Source organism: Molothrus aeneus, chromosome 2 (assembly GCF_037042795.1).
Source record: "Molothrus aeneus isolate 106 chromosome 2, BPBGC_Maene_1.0, whole genome shotgun sequence".
In the NCBI taxonomy this organism is placed as follows: Eukaryota; Metazoa; Chordata; class Aves; order Passeriformes; family Icteridae; genus Molothrus; species Molothrus aeneus.
In genome coordinates this window covers 56,635,839-56,657,918 of record NC_089647.1, presented here as the reverse complement: position 1 = coordinate 56,657,918, position 22,080 = coordinate 56,635,839, and the positions used below count along the sequence as shown (strand labels likewise).

The 22,080-nt window shown below is 44.6% G+C and overlaps 1 protein-coding gene across 1 annotated transcript in view; it reads right to left on the bottom strand.

Annotated features, from left to right (window-relative positions):
• Positions 1-18,673: 18,673 nt before the first annotated feature.
• Positions 18,674-22,080, bottom strand: part of VWA8 (von Willebrand factor A domain containing 8) — a 183,209-nt gene continuing 179,802 nt past the window's right edge. The window contains exon 45 of the mRNA XM_066545030.1: positions 18,674-20,612. Within this exon, the coding sequence (XP_066401127.1) occupies positions 20,504-20,612 (109 nt within the window). The 3' untranslated portion in view covers positions 18,674-20,503. The remainder of the gene's footprint in view (positions 20,613-22,080) is intronic.

Sequence of the window (22,080 nt, the reverse complement as noted above, 5' to 3'; positions counted from 1 at the left end):
GCATGAAGAAGAAACCCAGGATGACACCCTGTGCCCTCTATCTTGCTTCCATCCACAACAGACTAAAAATCCCAAAACCTAAATTTCTCACCGTGATACACCTACACTACTCTCTATAATCACACTTTTGTGGATTCTAGTCTATCTTGAAGTCTAGGAAACTTTCTCCATGAATGAGGTTCAGAGTCAGTGCTCCCCTGGGGGTCAGGGCACCCCAGAGCCGACAGAGAAATATTCCCAGTGCCCTGGGTTTCCACATGCACTCTCAGAGCCCAGTCTATTGTCTTTTGCTGCTCCCCACCAGTGCTCCCTGTCTGCAGTCCAGCCCTACCTGCCCACCCATGCTCAGTCAGGCCAGCCCAGCTGCTGTAGCAGGAGAGCTGGAGCTTTGTTTATTTATTTATTTTTTTTTAAGCATTCTAGGACTATGCCAGTGACTGTCTCAGCTGCAGACAGTTTCTAGGTTAATTATCCATAGTGTGTGGCTCAGTGGCTGAGGACTGAATGGATGCCACTGAAGCCCACAGTGAAATTTGCAGGTGGGCTGGGATTTAGCTCTGTGTCAGTGTGTAGCTGGGCTCCCTCAGAGCTCCAGAGAAATCCATAAATTTGGGGTGTGTCAGCTTTCTTGTGCAACAAAAGTAGGAGTTTCTGAATGCTGTTTAGAACATCTCAGGAGATGTTTAGCCTAGTGTCTCAGTTAAAACTGAGTGAATGATTGTGCTGTGGCCTGGTTTTATTCCATCTCTCTGGGAAGCAGAGTGATTCACAAGGGTGGGTGGGACTTGATGCTCTTTCCCCCATGGGATTTGGCACCAGGGTGGTGCTAAGAGCTCATACCCACAAATATTTTGTGCTTTCAAGCTGTGGCTTCAATGGACTCTCATGCAATATTAAGCTCTGATGCTGGTAATCTGTCTCCATAGAATGGTTCTCCAGGCTGTATATAGTTTAGTAGTTTTATGCTCTTGGAAAACTGATTTATGAACATTTATGTTTGTTTATGTGTAGAGTTTATGATGTGAAACAAAATACATGTTTTTCTCAGAGGCCAAACAGAACAGCTCAGCTCTTAGTCTCCAAATAGCATCCCAGATAATTTATTTTGTTGACAGCTGGTACAATGTGCTGCTGATCCAACAGTAGTTACTGCACATTAGCAGCCATACATCAGCTGCCTCAAAGCACTTTGGCATGCTCCAATAAATAAATTCCCCTATAAAGCTCAGGGCAGATCTCTCCAGCATGCAGCAGCCCCAGTTTGGAGGGAGAGGTGAAAGTTTGGTGCTGGGCCAGAGGAGGCTGGCTGTGTCCATCAGTGATCCAAAGACTGCATTAATGCTGAGTTTAGGACCAGGGCTTCTTGCTCACAGCACTTCATATTTAAATGATCTTGTGGGAAATGTCTTGCCATAGCAAGAGAGTCTGACATTCCTGAGCCCTTGCTGAATGAAATTAAGAGAACCAACTTGGTGGGTTTATCCCGAGGTTGCTACCCAGTAACTCCAGCCCAGATGATTGCAGAGGAAAGTTACAGAGTATTGAGAAACTTGTCTGAAATCCATTAGTGTCCTTGTTCAGTGTTTTCAGTAATGCTTTCATCAGGGACCGTGTGTTTCTTTACACTTCCACTGACCATGAAGCTATAAAGAAACACATGGTCCCTGAGGAAACGCATTACTGAAATGCACCTCCACCAGCTGGGAAGGTACCTCTTAACACAACATGCTTCCCATGAACTGTTCTCTTCCCTCTACATCTCTTTCTACCAACCAAAACCCCTTCTTACAGAGTGGTCACCCCAAGTCAGACCAAAAGATGGGCATTACAGGCTGTCTGACAGCTGCTCCACCCACAGAAAGGCAAAAGAAGAGAGACACAGTTAGAGGTTGCAGATTTCTTTTCCTCCTTCATCATCATTTGTGGCTCAAAATTCACATGGTATTCTCTGGGAAAGAGCTGTGGGAGACATGAGCCCCTTGCCTGTAACCTCAGAGGCAGAAAGCAGGCAGAGCCAGAGCTGAGTTAAATGAGAAAAACCTGCTCATCTCCACAGGTTTTAAACCATCTGCATCCCAGCTGGCCTCATCCCCCTGATTTGTGGGGCCATAGGAAAAGTGTATAAGCATTTAGACTGTTCCATGGACTCTGACTTTCCCCAGCATCATCAGTGCCTCGTTGTGCACCGAGGGGCAGCAGCAGCTCCCTCATCACATCCCTTCTCCGTGGCCAACTGTGGCTGTGGCTCAGCTCCTGTCCCCCCTGCCCTGCCCGGCTCAGCTGCAGCCTTGCACATGCCTTGGCTGTGCTAGAGCAGCAGCAAGCACCAAAACACAGTTTATTGGAATCTGACATCTGTTGTTGTTGGGTTTTTTTGTTTTATGTTTTTTAAAAAAATTGTCTTAGTGATGAAATGGTTCGACTCCAGAGGATGGGCCCTGGTGTATGTGTTACTTCAGTTACCCCCAGCCAGGGATAGGGGTGGAGGGGAAGGGAACAAGCACCCAAACAGTGGGCAATCTGGATTGAAAAACATTTCAATATTTAAAATGTCAGATCTGTTTTAGTGTTTCTTTAATGGGACCCATCCACAAGGGCTCACATGAGTCTATGGTCTCAAGATTAAGACTAAAACCAGCATTTCTCACAGTGGTGGCTGGACCATCTGCCACTCTTCCCTAGTCCTCATGACTGAGTGGTTAAATAAGAAGGAGCCGTTCAGCATCTGCCAATTGTGCTTTTCCAGTGACCTTTCAAAAAACTGACTTCTTTTTGACTAAAAATAAATTTTACTTTACCAAGCCAATGAGGCAGACTTCCCTATGTATTTTGAATAACACCATTGTTTTGAAATATATCTTGGCTCCCATGTAACAACAGCCTGATGGTAAAAAAAAAGGTGATTTAAATTGGTTCTGTTTATTGGCTGATATTCATAATGCAGTAAAAAAGTTGAGCTTCTGCGCTCTCCTGTGACATGCCATTATCAGCACCTCATGAAATGAGAGGAAGGGAGAATAAAATCACCCAAACATTTCTGGAAACCTTCTCTGAGCTACTTTTTTTATTCAGGAATTTTCACTTTCAGAGCACCTCTGTTGCAGACTATTTCCCCATAATGACGTGTCTAGACTTTGATGGAAAAATTTCCAGTCAGCTCTTATTTCTCTGTCCTCTTTTCTCTTTCCATCCAGGGGTGAGCAGTTGGTGTGGTGATGATGATGTTGAAAATGGGAAACAGACTGAACTGAGCCAGTTCCTCGAGGAAAGCCCTTCCTTTGGGGGTTTGATGTGCCCAGATATGCATATACAGAAAAGCCTGGCCTGAAGTAGGGTGGTATTGGTCCTTAAAAGAAGAATTTGGTAGCAGAGCCGAAGTTGTAGAAGCAGGGAAAAGGCAAGATAGGATTTTGAGGGTGCCAGGCTATAATGATTTGCTTTATATCTGTACATAAAAATGCATTTGCAGTATGTGTCTGTTAAATCACTGATGCTTTCTCTACAATTTACAGACCATTTCTTAAAGCCAGACCAGTTCTGTTGTATCTTTTGAAAGTTATAAATGTCTTCAAGATAGATAAATTTTCCTGGCTTTTGTGAGAACCAAATGGCAGGATGACAGACCTGCCAGCCTTGCAAATGCAGATTTTTTATCAAGAAGGAGCACTACTACATGGCAGTGATGTGTGGCTGCAAACTGACCATGCTAAAGGGAGAAGGCAGGAAAAGGGACTTCTCTCAGCTTTGCTGTTAAGGGCTCAGCCTCTCATTTCCCTATTCTCTGGCTCTTCTCCAATTCCTGTGGTTTTGAACTTTTATTTTCCCTCATAATCAGACTGATATCATAGGGATTTGCATGGAAACTGATGTCCTCAGCTCATCTCAGTGCCAGAATTACAATAGTCTCTTGTTCCTAATGGAAACAAATACGTAAGATTTCCAGAGAGCCCCAGTTTATGTGGCGAGTGATCTGTTAGCCTATAAGCAGAGCCTAGTGTGGTGCCTCCATCTAATTTCATGAAACCAGATGAGAAATAGCAAAAAAAGTATATGTTAATGTGGCATGTGCATGCGTAAGTGTTAACCAGGTCAGTGTTTCTCTGCTGCCCCATGAGGCCTGGCTTCTTTCACCTTAGCTGTGTGAAGAAAAGACCCCTAGATGCTGGGTTTTCCCCAAAGGGAGCAAAACCACTGTTGTTTTGGGGCCCTACAGTGACCCTCTGCTGTGTCAAGCTCCCTGCAGACACAGGCAAGTATCAGCAATGGTTTCTAAGTTTTGCTGAAGTTGTTTGGTACAGTATCCAGTCCTTTTGGGGGTTAGCTTGTTGGTTTATAGGAAGGTTGACTCCAAATTCTACTATCTGAAGTGAACCATTCCTCCTCCATCTAGCAGCAGGTTCAGGAGGTTCAGGAGAAGGCAGGACTGGTAGAATGAAACCCCTCTAAAAGCCTTGTGCCTCTGGCTTGGGTATCCTCAGTTGGAGCCATCAAAGGAGAGCTGACGGAAATGTATCCTGAACCCTTTTCAGACATGCCAGATGGATGGATTATAGTGCTAATGTCATTCATCTAGAGGGAGGAAGCTGATGGACAGGCTATGTGTCTTGGCCCTGTTAGCGTATTTACTTCCTTGCCAAAGCTTTGGGGAAAATAATCTGCTTTTAATGGAAACTTGCCCAAACAACACCCAAACACAGACACAAGTCTCTGCGTGGCAAGTCTGAATCTACCTGGCTTGTTGGCTCACTGCTGCAGAGCCAAGCTCCAGTGAAAGCAGTGAACAAGTGGCAGAGTGACGCTCCCGCCTGATGCAATGTGAAGCAGCCCATGCAGGAATGTGCACCAGAGAGCCAGCTCAATAGAAATCAAGACCTACTTTGGCATCAAATTGTGTATTCTCAGCTTTTAGAGGCTTGGCTTCAGGCTGTTTTTTCATGTTCAGCTCACCCTGTGCTTTAACTGGAGCTGAGAAAGTTGCTGACTCCGTCCTGTGAAACCTCAGACGCCCGGATGAGGAGCTGCCTGACTCACTGCCAGCCTCATGCTCAGACCGACTGCCTGCTCTAAAGACACTGAGCTCCTGAGCCTGAACCCGTGTGAGAGCCTCTCCCCCTCTGCAAGCCAGATTAACCAAGTCCCTACCAGTTCTAGGAAAATGACATTGGCCTGAAATAATGGGCTTGACATGGGTCCTTTTCCTGGTGCCCAAGCTTGAGCGGATGGTTTTTCCTCCCATGTGCACACAGGTGTTCTCTCTTTGGGAAACACGCAGAAACACTAGATCCCATTTGTGGCTTTTTGTTAAGCTTCCAGCCTTTAGGGGCAGAAGTTGTTCCAGTGAAAGGAAATAGAGTTTTGAGGTGTGCATGGGCAGGACTGGTGCCTTGATCTTGGGGATGCTAAAGTCACCCAGTATCTGGGGCTTTTTGGCTGTTGGGTGTGCAGGAGCTGAGGGAAGCAGCACTGGGTGGATGTCTGCTGGTCTCTCCTTGCCTCCATCCTGATGGGAAGGGAGTCACTGAGGAGTGTCTGCTCTTCTTGCAGCTGCTGAGATCCACCCCCAGATCCACCAGCATGCCCAGCAAAAAAGGTCTTTTTCCACATGTGTCAAAATTAGGGACAGGAAAGTGTTTATTTATATACTGTGAGTAGGTGCTTTCTGGCTTTCTTTGGAGACATCCTCTCTGCCCTCAATTCCTTTTCTCCTCTCCTGCCTCCCATGCTCCCCCTTGCTGCCCCCAGCACTCCCCTCTCCCAGGCAAAGAGTTCCTCCTGCTCCAGGAGTCGGGGCTGGCAGGCTCCTCTGCGGCTGGAGGGATTGGCCTTGGCAGCTGCGCAGGAACCGGGGTGGGGCAACCTGGGTGCCCTCCCGGCCCCTGACTCACTGCAGGGGCAACCACATCCCTCCCAGGGAGCTGAACTGATCCCCTTTGAGCTCCAGGCCTCTCTCCCATCCACTTTTGGGATTCAGAGAGGAGGAAGGGCTCTCTGAAAGGGACCAGGGATGCAGATGGACACTGTCACTCCCCTGCATGGCATTTGACACCTGCTCTGCTTGGGAAGGGCAATGTGGATATTTCTCTCTGCCTGATTATCTGAGTGGTGTTGCTTTGGCATGACTCAGGAGTGACTGACTTTGCCCAAAATAAAGATTCCTTGTAAGCATGCATCACTCTCCCAGAAGACTGTGATTCACTGGAGGTTTGCCTCCACCCTCTTTGGTGCAGTCCACAGCTGTGATTCCCTTTGGAGCCTTTTTTGGGTTTCTTTCAGCCCAAAACATAGGTTGCCTTTGAGAAGTGGATTTGTGTATCCCGGGCCAAATTCTTCTCCCATTCACTGTGTATGGGCCAAGTTGCCCAGACCCCTGCAGGCCACATCCAAGTTCTCCATTTTGAGTATTGAGTTCTCATGTCAGGCATTAAAAGGGACTGTCACAGGCATCTGCTCTGATTTTCTGTGCTTATCATACACCTCAGAGATCCCTCCAGTGTTCTGCTCAAAACCCTTAGTCTCTTAGTCTGGCTGGTCAGAGACAAGGGTCTGTATCCAAGATCTGAGGTGGAAACTTGTCTCTGTGACTGAATATTGGCAGCAACTGATCATAAAATCTTTCCAGTGCATGGAAGGGCTTCCAAGGAGACTCCAGCTGACTCCACCTGGTCATCTCCAATGCACCACATAGAGGGGATCTAAAACTGCAGCTTATTTTTCTATCCTTGCTTCTGCATGCTTGTTTGCTTTAAGTAATTGCATCTCATTTAATTGTGTTTTTCTAGATAGTTGATCTGATTATTAATTTATGGCTTACCTTGCTGCCTTTGCTGAGCTTTCCATGCTGTGTCCCCTCATTTTTATCTTCTGATGCTCACTCTCCAAGGACCTGTGCTTCTGCCTGAATACCATGTTAACCTTGGACACCAGATGCTTGTTCTTTTACACCAGGATCCCAAATCACCTCTGGTGAAAGCTGACATTGTCTTAAAACCTCTGAATCCAATATAAATGATGTTCTGGACTTGGAAACAGGAGGCTGCCTGCAGATTTGGGCCCAAGCTTCTCATCTCCATTTGTGACCAGAAATGCTCTAGTACCTTCTTCAGCCCCCTCATCATCTGCCTCAGATTTCAATGCACCACAAAGGGAGGAAAAAAAGCTCTTCAGACCCACCCCCCCCCCAGCAGCCCAGCTAGAAAATGTTCCAGACAGAACCAGTTTGTACTGATTTAGCAAAGTTTTGAAAACCTTAGAAGTGTTGGTCCAAGGCTTGCCCCTCTGGGGTAAGGAGACTCATGCAACCAGGAGCCTTTGAGGATGTGCCCAGTGAAGAAGGTGCAAACACTTGATGGTGAATATTATGAAATCTGGAGAGCATTTTAAAAGGACATTTAAATATTTAACAGTGACAGAATGACTCAAAGAATTGCCCAGGGAGTAGCTCCCAGTCCCACTGCTGAAGTGCTGTTTGTTAAGAAAGGTCAAATAGCAAACTGCTGAGGACACTCACACCGAGCCAAAAGTCTCTTTCAGGACGGTGTATCTGATCTGCTCAGGTCAAACAGTCATCCACGATTTTGTCTGCCTTGCTGAGACAAGAACATTTTAGGAAGCTAAAGCTAAAGCTATGACAAGTATTCAAAACACATCAAGGAGACTCCAAACTGTCTCAAACCTGATTTCAGGGCAGACACCAGAAAGTATTACAGCATTTTAATCCTTTGCTTGACTTGTATAATATTTTTAAAACTTTTCCTGAAACCAGGAGGGCTGGAAACTTCACTTAAAAAGAAGGGGGAAATTTAATCTAATGTGATCTCAAAGCAGAACTCTGAATAAAAAGTGAGTGCTCCAAAATAAATAAGTTTGAGCTCAGAAGTGGAAAAATAGAAGTGTTTCTTCAGATATTACCAACTTAAGCATGGTGGGTCTGACTTTGCCAGGTGTTCTGTCTTTGTTGGTATTCACTATCTAGACAAGTTTCTTTCTGAAATACTGTAGGAACTTCTCAGTTTGCTCTCTTTAAGCGTGACATTTAAGGAACTGGACCGTAAGTCATTCTGGACTTCAAATGCGCCTTTGATTTCAATTTAGGCTTCTCAAGCAGATGTTGTGACAGGTATATAGGTCCATGGTAAGCAATGGCAATCATACAGATATTTCCAGCTATTTTTGTAGCCCCTTTGTAACTCTTCCACAGCGTTAGGACCTAGTTCTCACCTTCCCCTCAAATATTCCCCAATCATGAGACACTAATTTTGGATTAATGATTTAGATCAGATAACAGGAAGAAGGTCTTCACTATGAGGGTGGTGAGGCACTGGTACAGGTTGTCCAGAGAAGCTCTGAATGCCCCATTCCTGACAGTGTTTGAAGCCAGGTTGGATGGGGCTTTGAGCATCTTGGTGTAGTGGCAGGTGTCCCTGCACATGGCAGGGGATTGGTGTCTTCTACCCAAAATGTTCTGGGGTTCTATGCTGCAAATCACATGCAGCCCCTTCTTGCATTCTCCATAAATACAAACCAGTGCCTCCCACAGGCTTCCCAGAAGGTCAGAAGGTCCCAGATCATTTAATCTGCTAATGAGGCTTCACAGCTTTTTCCAAGCTCAGAAATGTAAAATGACTTTCTGTGAGTCCTGACCTGTGCATTCCTTTGCAGTGTTTCCATTGCCTCGATGAAGTGCTTTTCCAGAGGTGAGGTACTTGTCCACCTGCAAAGACAGAAGCTGAAAAAGCTCTTGGTGGGAGAGAGCATTGGGGAAGGGGTGGAAAGAGTCTGGTGAAGGATGACTTGGTGGTAAAATTATTATTTTTTTTACACACAGGAGCAGCTGACAAATCCATCCCGTCTGTGCTTTTTGTGCAGCATTACAAAATTAGAAAGTTGTTTTCCAATGAACATGAAACTGCTGAAGAACAGAAACTGAAGTGCTGTAAATAGTGCTGGGCTCTTTGAAGCCACAAAGAGGAGACTGTTCTGCTGGAGATGCCAGCCCTGGGAACACGGCTTGCCTTTGTCCGTGCGTCGTTATGCAGCAGCTGGCGTGCGCCAAGCGCGACTCCCAGATTTGTTTGTGCTGCTAACCCAGGACAAAGAAGAGACAGTGGCTGCCTGGGAGTGGTGGCCAAGAGAATTCTGAGTCCTTCAACCCACCTGGCTCAATGGGGCAATGATCTTCTGTAGATACACGTGGAAGGGTAAAGAACTTGTCTGCAGGCAAAATTTGCTCAGATTATCAGAGATAATTGTTTCTGTTTTGTCTTAGGAAGAATAAAGAAATCCCAGTTCTTTCCTTTAGGAGATACAGCTCAGTCTCTAATGTCCTTGTCACCAGTGCCAGTGGGTTTTGCACCGGGGATGGTGGCAGCTGACGTGAGCACCCCCTGGGCTGTCCATCACTCCTGAAAACAGCATTCCAGTGCTCTGTTTGAGCAGTTGGGCTTAAAATGCAGCTGAGGAAGCAACAGGCACTGGTGGGGTTAGTCCTGAACCTGGCTGAAACCTCTCCATGGATACACTCCAAGGGGGAATCACAGGGTACTCTGACTGCACGCAGCTCCCCAAAAGTGTCACTTAATAAGAGATGGTTGAACTGAGCCCAAACACAAGAGACAGCTGTAGGAGCCCATTATGTTTTGTCTGGTGCAAATGCATGTCTTTGGGGAATTTAGACCCCATCCTACACCCCTGTCTGATTTCTGGATGGATGGTGTCTCACCTTGAAACTTGGAGCTATTTTCTTCCACCAGTTGTCCATGGCTGAGCCCCAGCTTTGCACAGCCCCTGCTCAGCTTTCAGCATTGAAAGCAAGGAGGGTCATTAAATCTCACTGACCTTCAAAAGAGCCCCAAATGAAACCCTAACAATGTTTTTAATAAAGGTGCTGGCTCTGAAGGGTTTTGTCTCATGCACCTCATGCCAGATAATGGCACAAGAGGTGCTTGTAAATGGGAACCTTATTAAACTTTATTAAAGGAGTCACAGGAGCGAGGACTGCACCTTTCAGCCTTGCCATGGGAGAACCACTGCATTAAAGCTTAGTTTTTAAATTAGGCTATGGAAAGCAGGTTTAACCACTCACAGTGATTTTATCACATGTGTATGCATGGAAACATTTTCTTAACTAATGAACACATGGTGAAGTGGTTAATTGATGGTAGGTGCCTGGGAGCCTCCATGCATTGCCCTGATTAATTGCCTGCTCAGCTTTAGTCTGTGAACGGCTGCAGGAATGAATGTCCCATGGAGTCAAGCCTGAGGACAGACAACCACAAAACAAGAGGGTTAGGCACAGTTTCACCAAGGAACAGTAGCCAAGATCTGGGGGAAAAACCTGCCAAGATCATCAGCTGAAGTAAGTAACTCAAGAAGGAGCTGGGCAAGTTTCCAGAGCTGCAGAGTATGAGGTAAAGCCATTAACAGGATTTTTGGTTTTAAGATAATGAGAGATTGGTTAGTGATTGGGATTTCCTGGACTCCCGAGGCTTAGGAAATACTAGAAACACGGATGTGGAAGGCTGGCCTTAGGGAAGTGGGCTCAGGGGCTGCTCTGTGCCAACAACCAGCCTCTCCTGGCCCAGTGCCCTGCAGAAGGAGGTGCCTGGCAGGATCTGTGTCGTGTTGGTGTTCCCAAAGGGAAGGGTGAGCTGCCCCATTTGGCCTGGGACTTGACAGCCATGGGGCAGCAGCTGATGGTCTGTACCCAGAGGAGGATGGAGTTACCCCCAAGGCAGGGGGTCTTTCAGCTATTTTTATTATGTTCCTTCTTCTTCTAGTTGTTTGGACAAAGGAGGTTGTGCTTTTCAGGGACAAAATTCATGAAAACCAGACAGTGACCACAAGAGCACAATGAGGTGTCTGCTTACAAATTGAATCTCTTGGAGGTTTAATGCCAAACTCTGCATTTGGAGAAGCCTTAGAGACTTTTTTTCATTGTAAGGGCTGTCCAGCAGTGTTGTGAAGAAAAGAAGGAGGACTGCATAAAAATGAATTGACCACTGGCTATGGGCTCTGAGTCCAAGCAGAAATAGTCAGTGTGTGCTGTCACCCTGCTGAACAGCCAGCAGGAGCTTGGATGATGATGGATTAGCCATTTCATTGAGCTCCTTACTTGTCTGTGCCCTTGGGCTCCTCCTGTGTATCTGCATGCTGGGGGCTGGAGCTGACCCTCTCAGATCCCACCAGAGATCTGCCATCACGCTGCCCTTTGGAGCATGGTGGCCCCTGAGCCTGGGAGCCAACATGTTTGCCATGCCACTAGGAGAGGGAAGAGAAGCCCCAAAATCCTCTGGTTGCTCTCTTCTTGTTATTTAAAAAAAAAATATGCAGAAGATACAAATAGCATGAATTAACAAAGCCCATCAGCCTAAATGAAGAGAGTTATCTTCAGGTGGGCCTGCAAGACAGAGCTGGACTTTTCCTAGAGCACCTTGTTACCATTAGATTTTGTCAAACCTGGTACAAACACGTACCATTGCCTCTGGCTGGGCAAGGGTTAATGTGATTCAGAGAATATCTCACGCCTTGAAGTTTTTTCCATAAGCAAATGATGCATTTTAAGCCCAACTTGGCATGCTTTGCAGCAATCACCAACAGAGCAAATAAATATTAATAAAATAATTAGCTTTTCAGAAAAGGGTTAAACCACACGACCAGCTGTGTCTTCACAAACAACACAGCATCTGAACTGCAAAAGTAATGTTCAAACCCCATCTGTAATGGAAAAAGTTACTTTTATGCCTATGCATAGAATTTCTGTCTGTGACTCCCCGAGGAGGTTGCTTCATCTTGGCATTTTTCAATGTCAACCAAGGCTCCATGATTGATGGATACTTGGGCGTTTTAGTTACTAGAAAGGGATACTCAAATACTTCAATATTTGTATGCATTAGCCCTTGTTAAATTAAAACTGTTTTAATCATGGGTTTGTTGCAAGAATCTTAATTCCTGTCATGACTTAATGTAATCCTGTACCATAATACTTTAATGCTGAGAAAGCCTCTGCCTGTTTCATTTTCCACCTCCCTTTCCTGTAGGATGCATACCTGCCTTACAGGGGCTTGGGAGCACACTGGCACATCCTCCTCGGTGTGGACAAAGCTGGCTGATTAGCACCCACATGAAAATACAAATTAATCAATCATAATAAAGTTACAACCAGCAAATTCTTCCCACCTGCAATGATCCTGCTGAAGCAGGAGATAAGAAATGGGGAGGAATGGTGTAGGATGGGAGCTGTCACCCTGAGGCAGTGAAGGAGAACATTAGTGGCTACATCATTCATTAGGGACATGGTGGAAAGTCAGCAGCAGAGACTGGTCCCTTATGGTTTGGGTCCAGACCCACTCAAACTCTGGAGATTAAAAAAAATATTAAGGCCTGAACAAATGATGCTTACCTAGTTTTGGACAGAGTGTGAAACTTGAGCGATTCAAAGGGGGTTGGTTAGGGTGTTTTTTAAAGCCATGAAGTGTTGAATTCCTGTTTTGAGGAAAAATTGACTAAGCTTTGACCTTCTTTGCCTTGCCAGTCCGAGTTTCCCACATTCACACACATGCTTTTCCTAGAAGAAGTCGTCCAGAGGAACAACGTGCCTTTTGTTAGGAGGCTCAGTTAAATAATGCTGCTTTCAGATCCCTCCACGGCACGGAAAGAGCTCAGTGCCCTTTTGGTTTGCTGTCTCCCATTACCTCAGGTTAGGCTGGGCTTTGCAGGCTGTGAGCTGACAGGCAGGAGGCCTCAAGCCTTCTGAAGAGGCGTGTTTGTTTTCTGGGGCTTGCACTGAGCAGGTCTCAGCTCCAAGGCCATGGAGATGCTGCCCTGCCAAGCCTGGGCCTCCAAAGGGTGGCTGGGAGGAGCTGCTGGGTGGGATGAGGAGACACCAAGTCTGGAGTCCGACTCAGAGCCACTGTCCACAGCACTCGAGAGGAACAGAGGATAGAAAAGAGCTCTTTTTAGGGTCTCCTCTGCCTCAGTCTATGCCTGGGCACACTTGTTCTTGGCTGTTTGCTTTTGTTTGTGTCAGCTTGGCTTTGACTTGTTTCCTGCCTCTTTCTGGCCAGCCCCTTGCATCTATTTCTGCTCTCATTTATTTTAGAAAAATAACTTCTTCTCTCCTGGTTTCCCTCTTCATTTTTGCTGGTGGTGGTGAAAGGAAGGATCTTTTCCCTTTTTGTTTTTACAGAGAATCACGACTGCTTCCTTTTTTTTTTTTTTTCCATCCTGCAAATGAGGCACACTAATGAGAGCACACACCAGTGCTCAAGAAGCAGGAAGCTTTTAAACTCCCACCCCGTGCTGGCTCTGATTTGTGTAACGGGTTTTGGGGCAGGTGTGGAGGGTGCAAACAACACCTCAAAAGGCTCCTGTGACAGGCCTCTGCAGAGGTCATGCTTAGGTGTCACTGCAGGCACCTGTTGCAGATGCTTGCTGTACATTATAGTGTCCTGCTTTAGCAAACCACTTGTGCAATGTTTTAGCCAAACCATCTGGATGAGGCTGAGAAGGGAGTGCAGGGTCTCGTGGAGAGGACTTGCAGGTGCCAGTGGGTGAGATTAAATTTGTGTTAAGTGAGTGTGCATGTGCCTGTCAATACCCCCTTAGTAGCTGCACTAACAGGAAGGATGATTAAAAATATATCAAGGCTAATGGGCTGTGAGCTGCTTTTGACCAAACACCATGATCTTTCAGCTGCTTTGTAAATCATTCAGATGCATTTATAGAAATGTTTTGCTTATATTTTGTGATTCCAAGTATAGGATTAATACTAAGATGCTAAATTTAAATGATGTTTTGTCCTTTGTCACTATCTAGTTCTAACTGAGTGATTTATCTGTGATACGCATGTGGATAAGAACTCACAGTTGATGAATTAAAAAGCAGAGAAGAAAGGACATGTTTTCATTGCATTATAAAATCCTTAATGACTTCAGAGCTTTAAAACCACGTGATTAAAGCTTTAATAAAACAATTCATACTTCTCTGCACCCGGTGCACAGGCAGCATTAATGCTGGCCCATGTTGGGGTATGGATGCTGCAGTTCAGGGCTTGGCCCCTGAGTGTTGGGGTGTGGGGCTCCTGCTGTGTTAATCCAGATCCTGGGTACTTTAAGACCTTCTGCTTCCAACCTATCCTGCCTGCAAAAGACCAGAGCCCACAGGCTCCTTGATCTTATAGTACTACTTGAAGCAGACAGAGGAGTGATTTGAGGGGATGATGGTATTCTTTCTCTGAGCTGGTGCTAGAGGAGTGGAGAGTTTTGGGGTCCTAAATGTACTATGACACAGAGGGCAATCTGCTGTTTAGTGGGCATGGAGACCTTCTTGAGTGCAATGGCAATTGAGGGGACTTTAACAATATGAGTGAGAATAAGGCAACTTCTTAAAATTTCTTTTCAGTAGCACTTCCAGTGACTGCCCTCATTTCACTGCTCCATCAGTTCAGTGCGTGTTCAGTGTTCAGCTACAACCTTTGCAGCAATTTTTTTGAAATCACAGTAGGAGCAGGAAGCAATCTCTGTCCTCTTCAAGCAAGAAGACAGCAGCAGAGGAGGTCAGTGCTGACACAGGTAGCAGCTGCAGTGTGGCAGACCCATGTGCTGCAGGTCAGCATGGCCCTGGGCCAGCCTGGGCTCCACTCTTTGCTCTTGCTAACACGATTGCTGCCCTCACACACCAAGCTGGCAGCCAGTTTAGAGCATCTCCTCACTAGGGGCTTGCTTGCCCATCTGTGCCTGCCCTTGTCCCTTGCTCAGTCCTTGTCCCATGAAATCTGTGCTTAAACATAAATGTGGTCCTTCTCCAGGGTCCTAATTGCAAATGTATTGATGGGTGGGAGGTCCCTTTTCCTCTCACATCTGGTTTGCTCTCTGGAACTGTGCCAAACTGAAAGTGGGTCATGTCAGAAAACTGAGGAGTGAGGAGGACTATGGCAGCTGTATCACTACCCTGACTTTTGCTGTTTTGGTCACATTATATGACTTCTTTCTAAAGGGATGCAGTGAGGTACTCAGTCCTCAGTACAGCAAAGAAGGAGAACAGAGTTTTAGTGTTCCCTGTTACCCTCCTGAGGAATCCCAAGGGAGCTGGAGACAGCAGGAGACCTGCAGAGCAGTTGCAGATAATTCTGATGGAAAAAAATATATGGTCATTTTGGTGCATCAAAATTCTACCAGACTTCCTGCTGCTGAATGCAGCACTCAAGGGGAGCATGCTTGCTTCTAGCAAATTGCATTTCTTTAAAAACCTCAAACTTATTCATACTTATAAATTTGGAAACCAAAGTAGGTGACCTTGCAGCTGTTGAACCAAGCTGAAATGCAGATGTTGGTGCAGATGGCATGGAGCATGATTTAGCCATGACGACAGCAAAAATTGTGGGACACCATTCCTCATATCACCCTGCAGTATAACACATTTTCCTAACCATGAATGTTATTTGTGGACTTTTTCCAGACCACAGTCTGCATATAATATTGTCATCTTACTCAGCCTGGCCAGGGAAGCTCATATAAAATATTCATTGCATGATTTGAACTGAAAAGCCTGTTGCTAAGAATGGGCTTTCTATCAAGTCCTGATACAAAAAGAACTTTTTTTCCTTCATATTTGTGAGATGTGTTTAGTTTATAGGTGCTGAATGAATATTTCCACCCTCAGTAAGAAGTTCCAGGGACCAGTAAATTTTGGCTTGTGCTAGAATGAACTTGTACGTATTAAAAAAGCAAGCAAGCTCCTGCAATTTGTATGCAGGGAACATACATGTTGTATTCTAGTCCCCATGCCACTGTTCCATGAGGTTAACAAGCCTCAATTCGTTCTGAGCACGTGCCTGGGAACTTTATTTGATGCCTGTTGCTGAGGAGGAGGCATAAGCACAAGAGCTGGAGGGCTGAAGCCTGAGGCTCAGCCTTCATGGCTCTGATGTGGCGCCGACCTTGGCAGCTGAGCTCCATCTCTGAGCCTGCCCATCCTCAGCCAGGCTGGCTTTGTGCTGCTTGGCCAGGGCATGGCACACCTCCCTGCTGCTCTGTGAGCTTGGCCAGGGCATGGCACACCTCCCTGCTGCTCTGTGAGCTTGGCCAGGGCATGGCACACCTCCCTGCTGCTCTGTGAGCCCAGTGTGCCTCCCCTGGGCACCCTCCCCTGGCCTTGCACTGGGGTCATTCTGCTGCTGAGGCTGTGCCTGGTGCATCTTTCTGGCTACTTCATCTGCTTTTCTCACCTCCATCCTGCTTTGCTGCTCAAGTCAAGCCAGCTCAGAAAGCTGAGCAGGTTGAAAATGAGGAATTTGTCCTTTTTTCTCCTGCTTGCTCTGTCTCCTTATGTTTCTTTTGGAACTGAGAGAACCCTGGTGCCAGGTTATACCCAGCTTGTGGGGATCCACAGCCTCAGGCAACCAGAGTCAGGGTCTAGTTTCCAGCCCTACCTGCATTTGCACAGCTCAGCCTGTCCAAAGAAAAACTGTATGTAATGGGTGAAAAAACCAGGGTCAATATCTGAGATTTTTTTTTTTTACATTTCCAACTCTCAGTATATTTACTGCCATGAGATTTTTCTTGACTAGGATCACACTACAAGTGTAGTAGCAGATCTGTGTTATGATACACAGAATTTTTCTGCATGCAGTCACAACAGATGTTCAGACTAAGGATGTTATGAGTAATCTTAAAGTATCTAGATTTTAAAAACAGATTTTCATTTTCATATGTTTAATTGTCCTGTCAAAAGATGGAGAATAGATGGCAATGAAAATTAAGTTATTAATTTTTTATAATTTTGTCCTTGTCTTTGGGAAAAAACCCACCATCACTTTCATCCTGAAGAATTGCTGAATCTCTTCCGCCATCTTCCCATATACACTTATTTCCCAGAAAATGCAGTTGACTTTAAAACATTTTATTCAGTAACAATGCTGTTTACATTGACAGCAATCTCAAAAACAAAACCACTTCTGAATGAGGCAATTTATTACCTGTTTATTTTGGTGGTGTAAAGCCTGTCTCCTGGAAGAGGAAATCTTTCACCTGAACAGTTTGCAAGCTATTTTTTTGTAGGGGAATTTGTTTGCTACAAATTGTTGTAAACAATCTGACATGCCTGAGTGAGACATTGCCTGCATTTGCTCTGATTGAAATCTCATCTGGCTGGACTTTCTGGTTTTCTTTTCTTATTTTTATTTTTAATTTTTGCACCAAAGCTAAATAATAATCCCCAAAGTGACTGTGTAGTGTAACTAGCTGGCTAGTGGGTATGAACACATTACATATAGAAACAGAATTAGACCAAAATCTGCATTACAAGAGGTAATTAAAATAACTACTGCTGATGTGACTAATGCTATTAAAGCATTAGTTATAGGTCAGACCCTGCTCCAAATGGCAGCTCTATTCATTTGCTGAAACAGTGCCTTTCCATAAAAACTGATGAGTGCAAAAGTGCCTTATTAAACTGTGAGATGAAAAATACCTTAACATGCTTTCAGAGGGGATGAGTGACACACAAAGCTGGTGCCTGCTTTTCAGTGAGAGCAGCCACCGGTGCTGCTGTTAGGCAGACAAAGCCATGTTACTCTTAAGCATTCCACTAATTAAAAATAAATGCATATTAGGAAGCTCTGCAAATCCCAGGAATGCGAAAGAGGAGTGTTTGCTGAATTTTTGAGCAGTGAAACAACACTGCAAGTCCTGGTGAGATAGGGAAAAGCACAGTTGCTGCTTTGATTTCCCTGGCGTAGCGATGGGCATTAGAGCAGGTGAGAGATGTACAGCCTGGGGAAAATTTTGCCCTGAATTTTTATGATTTAGAGAGACACTGTCAGGTCAAATATGCTCTGCAATGAAATGTTATTAAAGCCAAAACCCAAACCCTTTCCTTCTGAACTGAAAATTTAAAAAAGGTTTCACTCATTTCTTCTCCCTTTCTCTCAAAATCTTCTGCAGGGCCTCTTCCCCTCCACTCGTGACAGAGCTCACCTGCAGTGCTGCATCCAGCTCTGGCCCAGCACAGGAAGGACACAGACTGGAGGAGTGAGTCAGAGGATGGACATAAAGATGGTCAGGGGGCTGGAGCACCTCTCCTGTGGAGACAGCCTGAGAGAGATGGGGCTGCTAAGCCTGGAGAAGAAAAGGCTCCAGGGACACCTTCCAGCACCTAAAGGGGGCTCAGGAGAGCTGGAGAGGGACTTTTTACAAGGGCATGTAGCAATAGGACAAAGGAGAATGGCCTGAAACTGAAAGAGGGCAGGTTTAGAACTTCCACCCACTCCCACCCACACTCATGGCCATGCCTGGCCTGGACATGGTTGTATCCTATGGGCCCAAGCAACAAGAATTGGAACTCAACAGACATCTCCTGGAACAAAGATAAAACCAAACACTACAGAAAGAAGAAAACTGAAATGAAAGGTAAGTGTAAATGATAGTTATACATGAAGTGTAGTTTAGAGGCATAATCTCACAAAAGATTTAAAACTGGATTTATCATAGTTTTTCCTTTAAATAGCACTATTTTTTTATGATAAAGATAACAGTATTTTACTGTATTTAAATGTAAGGTGAGAAAATTTATCCACACAAGTAATGTAGAAAGTGTACAGTGCATCTGTTAATTAACTGCAAGAAAAAGGTTCTTTTTTTTCAGGACTCTGGCAATAAAGGCAGATATGCTAAAGGAATTTCCATGTAAACACACATTTATTAAGAGCCTTACCACTATTTCAATTCTTTATTGCATTTAGTATCTCATTATATGTTTACAGGACCAAGATATTTTTATTTTGAAGCACACTTCCCCTTAGTAGCAGCATCTGTGTGTATGTGCCTACATGTACATTTGTCCCTCTAGGGATAACCTTCTCAACCTTCTCCTCCCAATTCCAAACAGGAACTGCATCTTCAATCTCTTTGTTTTCACATATATAGTTATCATAATAATGCTAACAAGACTTTGAAAAATGTCTTCCGTCCCCTCTTGTCATAAAGAGTTTGAATGCTGACCAGGCTTCAAAATTCATCCTAAACAGGGAACGTTTTTGATGCTCTGGTAAAGATTTTTGCTGCAGGATTGATGGACTAGAGAATGACCACCATAAGCTGGACCCTTTAAAACACCAATGGTTGTATTTAATGGGACCAAATTAATTTGCCTCCTCTCTTCCAAAGATACTGCTCAAGGTGCAGCTTGATCAAGTGCAGGACTAAGAGAAAAATTAAAAGAATTGCAATTCCTCCTTCAGATTTTTATAATCACTCTTCCTGAATGTTCTTTTATTCAGTTACTCTCTAATTAGTATCAGTTATGATGTACATCCCCCGCACCAGCTTAATTAAATCATACATTCAATTCATTGAGTATTCCACTGTTCCCAAAGAACTACAAAATAGCTCTTCTTTAGTAGATAAAGAGGAATTATCACCTCATGGGACAAGCCAAACACCAACTGATTGAATCATAAAGTAAGTCTTTACAACTAACTGGGATATTAACTACATTCTAACACAGATATCTTGCTAAAGCACTTTTCCCTCTTCCTTTATAAAAAATAACTTATTTTTTTGTGCCTAAATCTCTCCTCCAGTTTAACTTTCAAATGACCCAAAAAACCCAGATGGTGAACGTGCTGTAGCAAAGCACTAGTAACCTTTTTGTCTCCTGATTGAAGAGTCACCCCCATGTGCTGAGGCCATCTCAGGGACTCTGTGTAACAGTGCAGTGGGTGCAGCATCACCAGCTGTGCAAAGGAGTTGTGCAAAGTTTCCTTCTTGGAAATGCTGCCTCTTGGGTTCTTAAGAGTGTTTTGAACCTTTCTCCTTATTTTTCATAGGCAGAAGTGACCCAGTCTATTTTTGTTTTCTTTTACTTCTTAACAGCCACTTTCTCTAGCTCTGACAACTTGGAGCACGGTGCCTGATCAGATAATGAATGTTTACATGTGATGGTCAGTGTTTCCAAACTGCTCCATTGTTCCCAGCCTCAGGGTGAAGCCCTGATGCCCATCAAGACAAGAAAGCAACAGGAGAGGAAGGAAGGAAGGATTTCCTGCCTGGCAAGAGCAGCCCTGTTTAAATCAGAGATGGAGTTAACCACCCATTCAAACATATGCACACGAAACACTGACACAGATTGCCTGGATCTGCCTTGCACAGGATTACCAAATCCCAGTGAACTGTGTTTAATCAAACAGGATGAGATGATTCCATAGTGCTGGCAACACGGCAGGCAGAGGAATGATCACAGACTGTCCTTTGTTTGTTTGTCCCTCTGGAAAAACATTCATTCTGTCGCCATTCTCTGCCCTGCTGCACCTCTTTGAATGTGCTGAGTCGCTTGAGAGATTCTGGGGGGAAATTTACAGCCTGGCCGTCATGTAGATTGTGGTAGCTTGGCTGATTAAAGAAGGGTATGTATTTTATTAATAATTGAGTTTATCCTCAGCTTTAGGGTTTGTACCTCCAGCAGGAGTGGGTTTCCTCTTTGAGTTCACACCTGGTGACACCAGTGATGCTTAGGCACTTGACAACAGGGTAGATGTGAAGATCTGCTGCAAAATCTGAGGGATCTCTTTGGTATCCATGGCAATGAAAGACCGACCTGCTGGCAGTGTCCTCTGCAGCCTAGGGAGCAGAATGAGGGACAAAACACAATTAACACCTCAAATTATCTTCCCTACCACAAGACAGGATTCCTCACATTGCTGTCATCATACAATTAAAGGGTTTGGGAAAGCAACAGAGGGAGAAAACATTGAGAGCAGGTAGGGCACAGAGTTCCTTTCAGCAACACAAAGAGTGTTTCCAGAGATTACTATCCATGTCCTCTTTCTGACATGCCAGAACTCCATTTTAATCAAGGTACTGGTGATCCCATGAGGCATCACCACAAATGGTTTGCTGAGGACAGCTACAGATTTACACTGAAAATGAAGACACTTATTGTAAATTGACTACCATGAACCCACAGCTCTTTCAGTTCAACAAGTGCAATGATTCTAACTGTGCTCTTTATATTTCTTAGACATCACTGCATATTACATGGAAATGTATTCTTCTGCCAGTATTAACCTGACACATTTTTATTCACAGCTTAACCTACCCTGAAAAGTCGAACTAGATGCATGTCACAAATCCCAGCTCCCTCATGTCCAGTTAGCAGGCTTGAGATTTATTTTTTCTCTGCTTTTTACAGGAGATTTTGCTTTATACTATTCCTCCAAGTGAGTAAAAGTGAGTGAACTCTCACTTTTAAAATTAGTTTTAAAAAAAACTGCAACAGAGAATTCCCTTCTCCTTCCCCCACAGCAGTTACAGGAAGGCTTTGTCTAATTCTGCACTTCCACATACATAGAAATGCATTTCAGTGACAGCACTGTGTGCATTTTCCACACCCAGTGGATTAGGCCATTATAAGATCTCTTACACAGCAGGACATGGTCAAAGATTTTTTTTTCTATTTTTAATTCCTATCAAAAGTAAAGGGACTTTCTGTAATTATAATCTTTCAAAATTGATTCTGTTTTGATGATTAACACAGCTCTGTTGTACAGACTTGCAGCCACAACTCATGGTGTCTGTTTTATCTTTCAACCCTTTACTGCTTAAAGTTATCTACTGAGGGCCAACATCCTTTCAGATTTCTCTCATTCTCCTCTAGTTGAAGACTCAAACAGAAAAGACACTGTTGATATTTGTGGCTATACCAGCTTTTTGCTGCAGGTACTGGTCCTCAGTGGATGTGGAACCTGAAAGAACACCTAGGACAGAATTTCTTTTTTTTCCCCTTGTGCCCAAACATTTTAAAGTGAAATTATGTAGTAAACCTAAACCCAGGCATATTGTCTCAGACACTCCAAAGAATTTATGTCTCTAACACAAGGGGTGTATCTGAGTCAAACCTTTGGCTGTTTGGAAGACAAATTAAGTCCAGCATCTTTTGTTTTAATCTCTTTTCTTAGGCCTGCACACACTGGCACCATATACTGGGCAATAACAAAGGCACTATTATGATTACATGGTGACATTACATAAGGGTATAGTGAACATCCAGCAGCAGGAGGATGATGGCATCAGCTGCTCCTTTTGGATG